The 14,378-nt window shown below is 47.0% G+C and overlaps 1 protein-coding gene across 1 annotated transcript in view; it reads left to right on the plus strand.

Annotated features, from left to right (window-relative positions):
- VPS45 (vacuolar protein sorting 45 homolog) overlaps positions 1 to 14,378 on the plus strand; it is a 49,622-nt gene that overhangs the window by 2,549 nt on the left and 32,695 nt on the right. Inside the window, exons 3-10 of the mRNA XM_024199075.3 lie at positions 820 to 880; positions 2,740 to 2,819; positions 3,347 to 3,415; positions 4,628 to 4,765; positions 5,197 to 5,307; positions 7,740 to 7,874; positions 8,271 to 8,384; positions 9,078 to 9,245. Of these exons, the coding sequence (XP_024054843.2) occupies positions 820 to 880; positions 2,740 to 2,819; positions 3,347 to 3,415; positions 4,628 to 4,765; positions 5,197 to 5,307; positions 7,740 to 7,874; positions 8,271 to 8,384; positions 9,078 to 9,245 (876 nt within the window). The remainder of the gene's footprint in view (positions 1 to 819; positions 881 to 2,739; positions 2,820 to 3,346; positions 3,416 to 4,627; positions 4,766 to 5,196; positions 5,308 to 7,739; positions 7,875 to 8,270; positions 8,385 to 9,077; positions 9,246 to 14,378) is intronic.

Raw genomic sequence — 14,378 nt, forward strand, 5'->3', positions numbered from 1 at the left:
AGGTCTTATTTTCGGGGGATGCCTTATATTACAGCGAGAGGCAAAACTGGAAGTAGGTCTTATTTTCGGGGGATGTCTTACTTTCGGGGAAACAGGGTACCCGCCGATCCGGCGGGTAGTATAGACGTACCCCAAGTCAGCTGCATCCAGGGCTGCTTGCAGGGAGATCCTTCCTGTAGGTTTTCCCTCTTCTACGAGTGAGGAGAATTCCAGTCTGGCCTCTTGCCGGAGCAAGTCCTTAAACATTGAGAAGAGCTGGGTTTTTTTCAAACTTTTTTGGTCTGAAAATGCCAATTAGTCAAAACTTTTAGCAGTGAAGGGTCAGTTTTGATGAATTCTCTTACTTGCAATTTTTTTGAAAAATAAGTTTAGAAGTTGTTGAAACATTTAGTTTTGACTAGTTTCAATGAAAAATCCCAGTTTGAAATGCCTCCATTCAAAAATTGAAGCTAATTATAGTTTGAAAGTCCATTTCAATTGCCCCAAACTGAATTTTTTTTTTTCCCCTGGAATTTCAGTTTGGAAAGATTCTCAGAATTTTGGCTTTTGTCCTGATTCGGGAGGGGAAAAATTCTCAATATCTTGAAAATATTCAAAGGACAGGCAAACCGTTTTCCACCCGGCTCTGGTATTGAGTGCGCCCAGAATGGTGGTGCTGCAAAACCCCGACCTCCAGCGATTTTTAGCAAGAGCATAGTGATTTGCAGAATCAGGTCCAGAGTGCTGCCAGCTTAGAAGCATTAATTAGTCTAATCACCTATTGCATAATTATTGGGACATTTTCTGATTTTTCTCCGTCTGGGTTTTCCTTTTATCCAGGAGAACGTGGAATACCTCATTCAGGAGCTACGGAGGCCCAAGTACAGCATCTATTATATTTGTACGTATGTCCTGGTTCACCAAGTATTTCAGACCCTCTAGGCAGACTCTGATATGATGCAAATATTTTCTTCTAAATGTGAAGCATTCTTAAAGTCCTTGTTTCTGTACTCATTCAGTAGCCTTCTGATGCTCAGTCTCACCTCGGGAAGGCCTGATCTACATAGAGATTTTTGTACCAATTTAACTCTTTTGGTGTGGGTTGTTTTGTTTTCATTTTATCAAGAGAGTCAAAAATCTGTACAACCCTAAGTATAGATACAGCTATACCATAAATGAACTTTATACAGGGTTAGCATATTCCTCCCCAAAATTGATGGGAATAAGCTATACTAGTATAAGCACCAGTATAACTGTGCCCACACTAGGGGGTTGTACCACTTCAATTAGACTGGTTTGAAACCAATATAGTTAAAGCATTACATAGACACAAACCCTTGGATGTTACTTCCCCTACTACGTGCCACTAGTCTTGAGTTTTTGCAATATGTCCCTCCTCTCCCCCCTCCAAGTAACCTCATGCCGAGCTGCTCGTCCTTCCAGGCTTTACTTCAGGCCCATCAAAGGCACTTAAAAATGCATTGTCCTTCAAAGTTCTTTCATCCAAGGATCTCACAGCAATTGGGCAGTGGGTCGCTCTTATTCTCCAGTGGGAGAACTGAGGCACAGAAAGGTGAATCCGCTTACTGGAAGGTCACACAAGAAGCACGTGCCATGTTCAGAAACAGCGTCCAGGGGTTGTGATTCCTAGTACCGCAATCTTACAACCAGATCTCGTTCTCAGCTGCCCACATCAGCAATGCTCATAAGCTGTGCAGAGCAGTCTCTTGTAAAATTATGAGAGATTCTTGTCCTCTTCCTCGGCATTTTCTCTCTTCTCTGACACGACCAAACCGGCTGCCCTAGGATTGAGGGAGTGGGCTGACAACATGAACGCTGACCCCAGTTGGCAGTATATTCCACAACCAGCAATAACACTTCACACTTCTAGGGCTTTACATCTTCACAACCCTTTACAGGCGTGAATTTAACCTCCCACTGGGGGTAAAGTAGGCCATTCCCATCCCTATATTACAGATGGGGAAACTGAGGTAGAAAGGCTGAGAGAGTGACATTATTTCGCTTTGGATTTGAACCAGAGCCAAGGTTAGAATTTAGTGGAATGTACTGGTCCATGGGTGCCTAGAACAACTAGACTGAACCTTTCACTGACTACTGGCCCAGCCTGGTGTTTCTCAAGTATTGTGTTCATGCTGTGTAATTCTAGAACTTCTAGTCGCACTTAGTATTGGGTTTAAATTCAGTCCTCTTAAAAAAACAGGTTCCCAACCCTTTTTCTTTCTGACTTGTGAGATTCATGGGAGTGGGCTCAACCAGCCACTAGATGTCATTGTTGATCTGTACGAACACAATGAAGCCGGAGAAGAAACACGTGTCTAGATGGAAAAAAAATGCAGTAAAAAGTGGTGGTGGCTCAATGCAGATTAGAAATAAATGAACACCGTGGTGCCTAGATGCCCCAGCTGAGATCGAGGCCACATTGTGCTGGGTGCTGTACAAACACATTGCAAGAGATGCTGTTGTTGATTTTACTGAGTATATCATGGGCTTGGTGCTGCTGCTGTATTTCAAAGTACCCTAACTGGACACATGTTAGATTGGGAGCAACATAAAGGGAAAACATCCTGTGCCACTATCCATGCTGTACCCGCTCTGTGTCTAAACACAGGAAAGCTTCAGTCTCCATGGCCATCAACCCAGCACCCTGAATCATCACGTGATGTTCATGTGGGGGAAATCGGGTTACAATAATTATCACAGCCATTATTGACCTGCTGTGTCTCGCGTGTCTCCTTTCAGATTTCAGTAACGTGATCAGTAAGAGTGATGTAAAGTCACTGGCTGAGGCTGACGAGCAGGAAGTTGTGGCGGAAATTCAGGTGTGTGTAATATTATTTAATATTTTACATGACTCTCCCCATCCCAAAGTACTTTCAGAACTGATCAACAGGCTACATATACTTGTCACTGCAGCCACCTCTGGGGAATAACCTCAGCAGCCATTGAACAGTACACACACAACAACACTATGCAGCAATTTAGGACTAGAAGAATGTATACACTGTCTAAAAATAATCTGCCCCAAGCTGCCAGAGCTCCTCTGCCATAGCAGGGTTGGTACGTGTCTCCCATAGCGGTGACTGACAGGCATACACGCAAAAGGTGGAGTAAAAGCCATATATCAGGAACAGACTGGAAATGCCAGCAGTGATAGGAACTCTGAGAGTTGTGGGGGGAGGAGTGAGGATCACTGGGAGTCAGTGGGGCTGTGAATCACTTACGACTTTAAGGACGTGTCCCTATGTTCAGGTGTTCGGGCTGAATTGCTGGTGTTGAAACATTTGCTCGCATAGGAGGTGTAAGTGTTGGTGGGACGCTAACTGTATTTACTTGTGTTTCTTGGCAGGAGTTCTACGGAGATTACATTGCCGTGAATCCACACGTGTTTTCCCTCAACCTCCTGGGCTGCTGCCAGGTATGGAAAAGACTAATGCTCCTCTAGGGTCTCATTTTGGTTGATAGCTGGGATTGAAGGACACCAGAACATGGTCACAACTAACTGGACACCCTGGGAAGCTAGGATGTTCTAGCTTGCAGCCCTTACTGTGGAGCTGATCACTTTGTCAATAAATGAAAGGCCATGGATTGGAGGTGCTATGTAGATCGTCCTCCCCCTTAGTGTTAAATGGACTCCCTGAGGGGCAGAGATGGGTTACTTTGAGCCTGAATTGCTGCCCATGTTGCACCTGCTCTGTGGACTTCAAACCCCACAGGTGTCAAGCCAACACCTTAATCTCTCAAGTGTCACGGTGCTTGTCTTCTGTGCAGCCGTCTGGATGGTTTCAATAAGAAACAGTTCAAAGCCATTCCATAAGGCAAAGACCAAGCAGAAAGAATGAGTGAAGATGCACATAGGGCTATTTGGAAACCTCCTAGATCATTTCCTGGAGGAGGCAAGGAACCTGAGAGAGAGAAGTCAATTAAGAAAATACTAAGGTCCTCATGCTTATTAAACCTCATGCTTCAGGGTATAACCCAGTAGAGGTCAGGATGATTCCTAATGTGGGTTTCTTGTGCCTTCCTCTAAATCAGCTGGCGCTGGCCACTGTCTGAGACAGGACACTGGGCTAGATGGACCTTCAGTCTGGCAATTCCTATGTTCCTCCAGCAGTCCTCACTCAGGAAGAACTCCCATTGAAATCGACAGAGATTATACATGAGCAAAAACAGCAGGGTTGAGGCCTGTGTGACACCATTGAAATAAAATTCTTCAGAAGATCCAAATTAATTAATCCTAAATCCTTTTTTTTTTTTTTTTTTTTTTTGCTGTGTCCAGTAAATATCTAATAGTGCTGCTGCTCTGCCTTTGAATATAGGCTCTGGACGCTAGCTGAAGGGAACTGTATATACGACTAGATAGCTTTGAAAAGCATCTACTAATTTGTGTTGTGTATCACATTTTGGACACTCAATTTGAGACCCCCTTCAGCCTGAACTCCGAGGTATCAGCACCTTCGGCTTCCTTTGACTTCAGTTTGGATTGTTCAGGACCTCTGAAAATCTGGCCTCAGGTTGAGCACCCCAAAAACCATGACCCCCCAAATTAGCAGCTGCTTCAGCAAATGGTGGCTGCGTTCCCTCTTTCCTGACGCAGTTGCCAGAAATCAAAAGTATTCTTCATTTTCAGGGTCGCAGCTGGGATCTGGCCCAGCTGTCCAGAACAGCCCAAGGGCTGACTGCTTTGCTCCTGTCTCTGAAGAAGTGCCCCATGATTCGTTACCAGCTCTCCTCTGAGCCTGCAAAGAGGCTCGCTGAATGCGTCAAGGTATGGAATTGCCCTGCACTGATCCTGGCAATCTACTTGTACTTCCTGTCACAAATCTGCAGCGTTTAAGAGGAGAAAAATATTCTTTTGGGGGCTGTTCTTTGAGATTCCTGGCTGTGCCACTGATCTGCTGCATGACCTTGGGCAGGTCGCTTCCCTTTTCTGTGCCTCGGTTTCCCCATCTGTGGAACAGGCAGAATGCTTGTTCCCCAACTCTTAGGGGTGTTGTGGAGATTAACGAATAGATTCTTGTCCAGCGTTTTGAGAACCCTGGCAAAATGCAAGGTATTCCATTAGCAGTGCTTACTTATAACAGCACACTCTCTCTTGCGCTCTCTGTTTGCTTCTCACTGCCTAGCACCCAGGCTGTAGGGAATTCTTCCCCTCTGCAGTTAGGACTGACTGACTTATCTGCCTTTCTGCTCCTCCAGCAAGTGATTACTAAAGAATACGAGCTGTTTGATTTCCGGCGCACCGAAGTTCCTCCGTTACTGCTTATTCTGGACCGGTCTGATGATGCCATCACCCCACTTCTGAACCAGGTGAAAGTAGCTCTTGCTCGGCTGGAAGTGATGGGGGAGGATGAGAACGTGGGATGATGCTGAAGTGCCCATGGCGCTCTGGCACTAGCTCAGGGTCCTGGGGTTTGGTTCACAGCACTCAAGGGAAAGATTTAAAGTAAAGCACGGTTCCCTCCTTAAAAAATCCTCACCGTCTCTGGCCTAGTTTTCAGCATCGCCAGATCCTGCTGGCTTCAGTGGCAGATCCAGGTGGCCTCCGGATACTCCAGCCATTTGTGTATCGTAAAACATGCTTTAAACGCAGGGCCTAAACGTCTTAGCCGTGTCCCTCTTAACGGATTATTTGTAGCGCCTCCTTGGCAGCACATCTATCAAATGACCTTGCATCAGCGTGTTCTCCCTGCTGCGTTATGGATGAGCACTAGCATGGATTGTGTGGCGGGTGGTGGTTTTTTGAGCAGTTCCGTGGCTGTGCTGCAGACTTTGGCATCAAACAGCCCATTATTTGTCTCCTTTGATTTCATCGGGATGTGTTCGGGCGCCAGTCGGCCTGATGGTTGGGTAATCGCTGTCTCTGCAGCAATGCTTTCTCACAGGGCAGCCAGGGCGTCTGGATTGATGGTGGGACACGCTGCTGGGAGCTGAAACACCTCTTCAGTTTTCATCCAGTACTTTTTCTCCTTCTGGCCGGGAGAATTTTCTCAGGTGACTGGATGGTTCAGTGGTTTGGGGAAGGAGCCTCTGTTCCCTGTATGGGCACTGATTTAAATCCAGCACAGGTCAGTGGGGGCAGTAAACTCTTAGCCTCTTCGGCCTGTGTAAAATGAGTTCATTGAGTCTCAGTCCAGTTCAACGGGCCAATGCCCCAGCCACAAAAGCCACCATCACAGCTGGCACTGAACTTCAGCAGAGAGGCCGAGGACTGAGCGAGCCATGGAGACTGACCTCCCCTTTTACCGGTAAGGCCCCATCTATGCTACAAACACAACTGTGTCGGGAGACCTGGTTACAGCACGGCTACTCCTTGGCCCACTCCTGCTGTTCCAGTTTGTAGTGTAGATGGGACTCTGTCACCTAAAGCCTGGGACATGCACTAGTTATGGAATGTGGGAGTAACCTGGTCCCTGATGCAGTTGTGTTTAGCATAGCTGGATTCTAAAGGTCTCTCTAGACACATTCCTGTGCTCGTTCAGCACGTAGACAGCTTCCCGCCCCCCCTCCCACTAGATGCTAAATGTGCCTGTAGGGTGACTTCATCTGCTACTCAGATCAAAAGGTAGGGAAGAATTTCTCTACTGCCCTGGGCCCTTCTGGCTCATCGACCAGAGTGATCTGGCAGTGTCAGAAGCCCAGTGGAGTCCTGGTTCGTAGGGCTAAGGACTGCAGGCAGGAGAGGTCCCAGGAGAATGTTACCTGTGGTACAGAGACTTCTTCAGACCCAGTGCAGAGATTCAGATGAGTGTAAATGGGGTGGCAAACATGTCAACGCTTTGATCAGCTCGCAAACTTCCCTTCCGATAACATTAGGCTTCTCGGGCTAAATATATAACGCACTGATCTCCAAAACCACACATTCCTCCTCCTGCATAAGAAGCAGAAGAGCAAGCAGGAAACGGTACAGCTTGTAACAGCAGCGGCTCCGCAGCCAAAAATACACTCCTGTTCACGGGCAGAGATGACAATAGTAAGCAAATGGGTTCTAACAGGAATATTAATCCCCCATTGTCACGTCTTGGTGTCTTTACTTTGCTGTACATGGGTTGCTTTTGAATACAAATACAACAAGCTGTCTGAAGTCGTGACTGTGTTCCTGGGTGTCAGTACAATGGGGCCCTGATCCTGGATTGGGGGCCCAAGGTGCTAAATTATTAGCAATAATAAATGTGATATCTCTTACAAGATGCTGGCAGTCGGCCTGGGGAGTTTCCATTTTACAAGGTGTAAGGCATCGGGAATATTGTCAGTTTTGTTTTAAAAAACATTGGTCTTGATTCTCATTTATGCTACGTCTCTGGCAGTGCAGAAGTGCTTTAAAGTAGGTGCCACCATAATTCGCTTAAGGGTCCCCTTTGGGTCCGATTACTTGCGCATGGCCACTCATGTAGACGTTCCATGCCAGCTCCTCTCTTGCTAGCTCGCTAAAAATAGCAGTGAGAGAGTGCCATGGGACAGGCCTCAGCGTGGGCTGCAGCAGCCTGCCTCCCACGTCGCAGCGTCCTCACCGCAATTGTTAGCAAGCTGGCTAGAGCGCAGGTAGAACAGGTACGTCTACACGAGCGAACAGCCCGCTCCCAGCTGCAATGGAGGTGGGCCCTTATATGTCAGAGTGGTATAAAGGGGCCTTACTGTAAATACAAATTAGGTCCATTATATTTTAGTCTTGATTTAAATTGGTTGTGATTTAAGTCAAATGTTTGTCTCTCCTTCCCCCCCCACCTCCCAACCCTTCTTAGTGGACGTACCAGGCCATGGTCCATGAGCTGCTGGGGATTAACAACAACCGAATCGACCTCTCTCGAGTACCCGGCATCAGCAAAGATCTCAGGGAGGTGGTTCTGTCTGCTGAGAATGACGAGTTTTACGCCAACGTAGGTAGCTGGGTGCTGTGATGGGAGGGAGAGCTCTCAGGCGGTCTAAATTGGGGGCTGGGCTCTATTCCTGATTCTGCTACTGAGTCGCTATGTGACCTTGGGCAGGATCTGTCCCTGCTCTGTGCCTCAGTTTCCCCATTTGTATATGATGATGATGACCGACGTGCCAGGGAAATTCATAATTATAAGCAAACAGTGTCCCAGACAGGCCCATTCCTATTGCCTAAATGAAACCATTTTGTATCCCAGAGCTCGTCGCTTGCCCTCAGAGCGCAGCATGGGAGTATGCAATAGACCCTCCTAGAGCTTTGGGAGCTGGGGGCGGTGATTTCCAAAGAGACCCGCTCTCCTGGGAGCCGCCTTCCCTCCCATCCCCCTGTCTGTCGTCCACAGAACATGTACCTGAACTTTGCAGAGATCGGGAGCAATATCAAGAACCTAATGGAGGATTTCCAGCGGAGGAAACCGAAGGAGCAGCAGAAGCTGGAGTCCATAGCGGACATGAAGGTAAAGAGGACGTACGCGATTGACCAGGCATCTTAGAAACAATCCACTGCAGGACATTGCAAATCACCAGCGTTTACCACATCCCTGCTTCGTGCCCTGATACTGGTGACTCAGTCTTCTGTGGCATGTAGGCTCCTGGGGGTGGAAGCCGTCTCTCTGGGCTGTGTTGGTTTGTACAGCCCTTGCACAATGGGGTCCTGGTCAAGGACTAGGGTTTCTAGGTGCTACTGCAATACAAATAACTATCCCAGTACTCTGCGCCTGCACCCTCCTCCCTGCTTAATAAGATCCTCTTCAGCACAGCCACCCACCTCCAATGCGCCATGCAACGGGGGCTTCTCCAGCCCCCAGTCTGCCAGGGTTCAGGATTTGAAGTAGCAGCAACACCTGGGGGGGATTTCCACTAGGAAACCCTCTGGACACCAAGAGAGTGAGCTGCAGAGAGCAGCTGCTCCCTGTAAAGATTCCTTCCAGTTGCAGAGCTCCCCCTGCAGGGCACACCATGCAGAGGTTCTCTGGGGAGACCAGGAGTACCCGCCCTGCAGCACTGATCTCACTCAGGCCGGTGTACATCAGGAGGTAAGTTCCACTGAAGCTAGGGGAAATGCACTGATGTAAACCCGGTGCAAGTCTTGGTTACTATATTCTGCTCGCCATTTTCAAGAGGTTTGAGTTTCAACTTCCCCGTTGCAGGCGTTTGTGGAGAACTACCCGCAGTTCAAGAAGATGTCGGGCACGGTATCGAAGCACGTGACTGTGGTGGGGGAGCTCTCCCGGCTGGCCAGCGAGCGGAACCTGCTGGAGGTGTCGGAGGTCGAGCAGGAACTGGCCTGCCAGAATGACCACTCCAGTGCTCACCAGGTAACCCAAAGCCCAGAAGCCAAACCTCCTTCATCCTTTATCTGTTTCCAGCAGGGTGGATCCTGCTGCCCTTCTGCTTGTGGAACTAGTGCTAACGTCAGTGGGAGTTGTGCACGTGGAGCCTACGGGGCTGGGACCTCGGATGGTAGAACTAACTTCTCCACCGCCATCCATGTAATTCAGACAGGAATGAATCCTGAGTAATGATAACTAACACAACTGGTTGTCACAGTTTGCAAGCCCCAATCAGCTGAACATGCTCTGTTGCTATATTTGGGGAGCGTCTGAATCATGCCTGAAGAGTAGGACCCTGGAATACAACTATCCTTAGCCTGTCTGTTCATCATGTGCAGCCCCCGTCTCATGGCAAGTTGCCAGTGCAGCCATCGGTCGGATGAAATTTGAGCATCCCTCTATGGTGGGACCTTTGGTGCTTACAGAAGCTAGTAGGGGTGCTTTGCTGGGGGACTTGGGTTGATTTTGCTAGAGCTCCAACTATTCCTATTGGTGTTCACTCGGTGACAGCTATGCCCAAGCGTCCTTATTGGGCATGTATATTTTTGGAGTGAGAGTCCCACGTCAGATTTACTAGGCTAGAGGCAAGAATGTTATTTCTCAATCCCTGAGGGTCGCTTCTGAGCGCCTTTTGAGCCAATTGCTAAGTGTGAGCTAGGGCATGTATGATTTGCTATGTTCACATAAAGCAGATGGTGAGAGAACTGTCAGTTGCCTTGACTTAAAATTAGTCATCTGATGAATGCCCCATGCATACAGTTGATTAAAAAGGGACGCTGTCAGTAGCAGACCTTCCCTGGGTTACTAATACTCCAGAGGATGATTAGAATAGAAAGGATTCTGACAGTTTTCTTTTCCTCATTTGGGCTGTTTGCTTGCATTTTGCACTTCATTCGCCTTCACATGTGAAACCGAGATTACTTCTATAGCACTGTAGGTGTGCGTGGTACTTTGACCTAACTAGACTGGTTGGTTTCACGTTGTGGTTTGCAGGCCGGCATCATGCAATGAGCTCTGTGCGAGTGAACACCTGCACACACACATTTTGTAGATTAGTCAGTTTCACAGTAGGATTCGCAGGCCTCTATGACACAATGAACTCCAGGTTGGGTGGAACCCTCTGTCCATGAAAAGCCCCAGTGGTGTCCATGAGGCTGCACGTGGTCTATGGGGTCCAGCTACAGAATTGGGACCTTAGTCAGTTGCATTGATTTTCCTGGACTAGCACCATGCTTCAGTGTTTGGGTTTCCAAAGCCACAAGGAAATGACTTAAGACAAAATCAAGAGTCTTTTCATTAACAAATTGGAGAATTGGTCTGAAATTCGGTAAAGATAAGTGCAAAATACTACACTTAGAGAGAAAAAAAAATCAAATCCACAGCTACAAATGGGGAATAACTGGCTAGTTGGAAGTACCACTGAAAAGGACCTGGGGATTATAGTGTATCACAAATTGAATACAAGTCAAAAATGTGATGCTGTTGTGGAAAAGGCTAATATTCTGGGGTGTATTAGCGGGAGTGTTGTATGTAAGCTGCAGGAGGTCATTGTCCCACTCTGCTCGGCACTGGTGAAGTCTCGGCTGGAGTACTGTGTCCAGTTCTGGGCGCCGCTCTGTAAGAGGAATGTGGACAAACTGGAGAGAGTCCAGAGGAGAGCCACAGAAATGATAAAAGGTTGAGAAAACTTGATCTCTGAAGAAAGATTAAAGAAAACTAGACATGTTTAGTCTTGAGAAGACTGAGGGAGACCTGATAACAGTCCTTAACATATTTGAAGACTTCTCAAGAAGACAGTGATCAATTGTTCTCCATGTCTCCTGAGGAGAAGACAAGAAGTAGTGGGCTTAATCTGCAGCAAGGGAGATTTAAGTTAGGAATTTAGATTATATTAGGAAAAAACTCCCAGGCTAGTTCAGCTCTGGAACAGGCGTCCAAGGGAGGTTGAGGAATCCCCGTCACTGGAGGTTTTAAAGAACAGGTTCGACAAACCCCTGCAGGAATGGTCTAGGTTTCCTTGGTCCTGCCTCAGCACATGGAGCTGGACTAGATGACCTCTCGAGGTTCCTTCCAGCCCTACATTACTATGATTAACATTAACCAAAAAAAATCCCAAGCATTTTTATTCCTGTTAGATGTTGTAAAATCCCAATTCCTCTTCTTTATATTTGAAACCAGCCTAAATGGAGCAAAACTATATGGCTAGTGTGTCTCTGCCACTCTTCCCTGTACACACAGTACTGGTAAAATAGCATTAACAAACTTCATAATTTATGACTATGTCGCTGAAAGAACGAACCGGCCTTACAGCTTTGAAACTGAAAAGAATCAACAATCTAAAACACGAAATCCAATTGTGATCAGATTGTGTTTGGGAAAAGCCCTTGCCTGTGAGCCCTGCCCTTATTTTGGGTTTGGGTTCTTTTTACACAGTATGGAGCTGCTTAAATAAAGGATTTCTTTGGCAAAAGGCTCAGAAAGCCTTGAAAAGGGACTTCTGTTTGACAGCTGAGTGTGTAGACTGGTGCTCTGACCCCTTGATGGCTCATATAATTCCATGACCTGCCCCAGAATCTGACAGTACGTCAATAATGATCTGTTGAGGCTGTTGACTAAACAATGCTGCTGGTTTGTTTTTTTCCTGAGGGTGACTGTGTTATGACACACGAAGAATGCAGCCACAGACTCCGTATTTATCGTTTTTAAAATGCTGCTGATCTATGTACCGAAAATGTGACTTTCAAAAAGAGATTTCACTAAAAGGAAAGCTCTATAGTGTGATAAATGCTGTCACACAGTAGGAAAGTATTACGTTAGCGATCAGCATTTGCAAAGAATTTGAAAGGCATTTCTTTCTAATCTGTGGTGTTCAGTGCTCCAAGAGGGTGGCTATGTGATATTAGCTGTCCAGATAGTCTAATCTGTAGGCCAGACCCTCGGATGTGCACATACAGAGCCTAGCATAGCCGTGTTGGCTGGCGTAAATCAGCATCATGAGGTTGAAGTCAGTGCAGATTTATGCCAGCTGTGAATCTGGTTGATTTGTGTTCATTTGCTGTGTTCTGATAAGGATGTACTAATGTGGCGTCTTAGCCATAAAAGGGACTTGCTAAAACACCCCCTTGGAGTCCTTGGTTTATGCTGTCTCATGGAGCAAACGTGATCTAGAAGCTGTTTATAAATCAGTGTTTGAATTCTCCTTGCCAGCACCACGTGCACCTGCTGCCATCTTTCAGCCTCTCACATCAGCAGTAACAGAGATTCTGCAAAGTGCCTAGCACGTAGTGCTAACAAAAAATGCAAAATAAATCCTGTTAACTGGTGATGCGCTCCGTGATGGAGGCGGCAGAAGAGACTCCATCTTCCGCTCTTGTAGCTGTATCAGCCCTTGCAGGGGAAATGGGAGTAAGAACTTGTTAGGTAGCAATGATGGGGCTGGAAAACACAGATGCTAAGAGCCCAGTTCTCGCCTCTGTCTTGTCTACACACAGTTTTTGTATCAGCGTAACTACATCGGTTAGAAGTGTGTGTACAGTTGTTCCCCTCCCCCCCCAAGATAGTTATACTGCCACAGCCCTTACTGTGGATGTAGGTACACAGGTATAAGAACATAATAGCAACCATACTGGGTCAGACCAAAGGTCCATCTAGCCCAGTATCCTGTCTTCCCACAGTGGCCAATGCCAGGTGCCCCAGAGGGAATGAACAGAACAGGTGATCATCAAGTGATCCATCCCGTCACCCATTCCCAGCTTCTGGCAAATGGAAACTAGGGACACTGTCCCTGCCCATCCTGGCTAATAGCCATTGATGGACCTATCCTCCATGAATGTATCGAGTTCTTTTTTGAACCCTGTTAGTGTCTTGGCCTTCACAACATCCTCTGGCAAAGAGCTCCACAATAAAAATGCCTTATAGCAGGATAACTGGTTTTCATTCCCATGTGAGAATAAGCTGTACTGGTATAAGCACATTTATATTGGTGTAACTGGGCCCCGCTAGGGGAATATACTGTTTTAACTATACTGGTACAGTTAAAATGGCATAATGTTTTGTGTGTAGACAAGGACTTGCACTAAAATCCATTTATACCGCCATGGCAGTGTGAAGGGATTATGAGGGAATTAATGCTGCTGGCAAGAAGAAATGTAAACCGTTGAGATGTGGTATCTTGTGCCTATCTTCTGGACTCAGAACAAGATGAAAGCTTGTTAGAAGCATTATTGGAGAGAAGCTGATCCTGCTGTTGGAAATGAACAGGCGCAAACTAGTGTACTTTGGTCACATCAGGCCTAGAAATGGAAATAACCTCGAGAAAGTTAGCATGGAAGGAATGGTGGTGGGACGACCAGCGAGGAGGTGGGTAGGTGGTGTGCAGGCAGATCACGCTGGGAGTGTTTTGAAGCCAGCAACAGGTTGAGAAAGCTTCTGAAAATTCTGCTATGATGTCACCAATATCCCAACATGAATAAATGGGTTTCACTTACATAGTATGAAAGGGATTCAAGGTGAGTGCAAAGGGTGAGGTGCACCCACCCTGAGAACGCTTGATGCTGTCAGAGTGGTGTAAATGGGCTTTATTGTAACTGAGAACTTAGGGCCCGAGCGCACACAAAGAACGTGCCGTGTTTTCTGACAACAGATGCACTCCTTGGAAGATCTGCTGTGATTTTTTTTAAAGTGGCCTCTAATCAAGGATGCTTCAGTGTTTGGGTGCCCATCTTCAGACGGATAGAGCCATTTGTATCCCAGGGCTGAGCAGTTCCAATGGAAGCCAACCGGAGCTGCAGGCTCTTGGCGCCTTTGAAAAATCTATGCCTAGGTGGCACTTGGAATCAAGGCCCACTCGTGAAAATATAGGTCTCACCTCTTAATGTTCTACCATTAATGGAATCCCCCCTTGGCCCTAATCCTGGAAGGACCGAGATGCACCTTTACGAGCAATGGGGCAGCTGCATTATGAACTGCACACCTGAGAAACCTTTCGGAGTATTGCTCCAACTTCCACTGCACAAGCTCTCCTGGAGTGTGCTGCGGCCACTTGGCTAAAGGAGACTATGGTACAGCCAGTGCCTGACTGGTCCTTTGTGGAGCTGCTAGAAAATAAATACGTGCAAA

The sequence above is a fragment of the Terrapene carolina genome, unplaced genomic scaffold, assembly GCF_002925995.2.
Source record: "Terrapene carolina triunguis isolate 2854851 unplaced genomic scaffold, T_m_triunguis-2.0 Scaffold227, whole genome shotgun sequence".
Taxonomy (NCBI): Eukaryota; Metazoa; Chordata; order Testudines; family Emydidae; genus Terrapene; species Terrapene triunguis.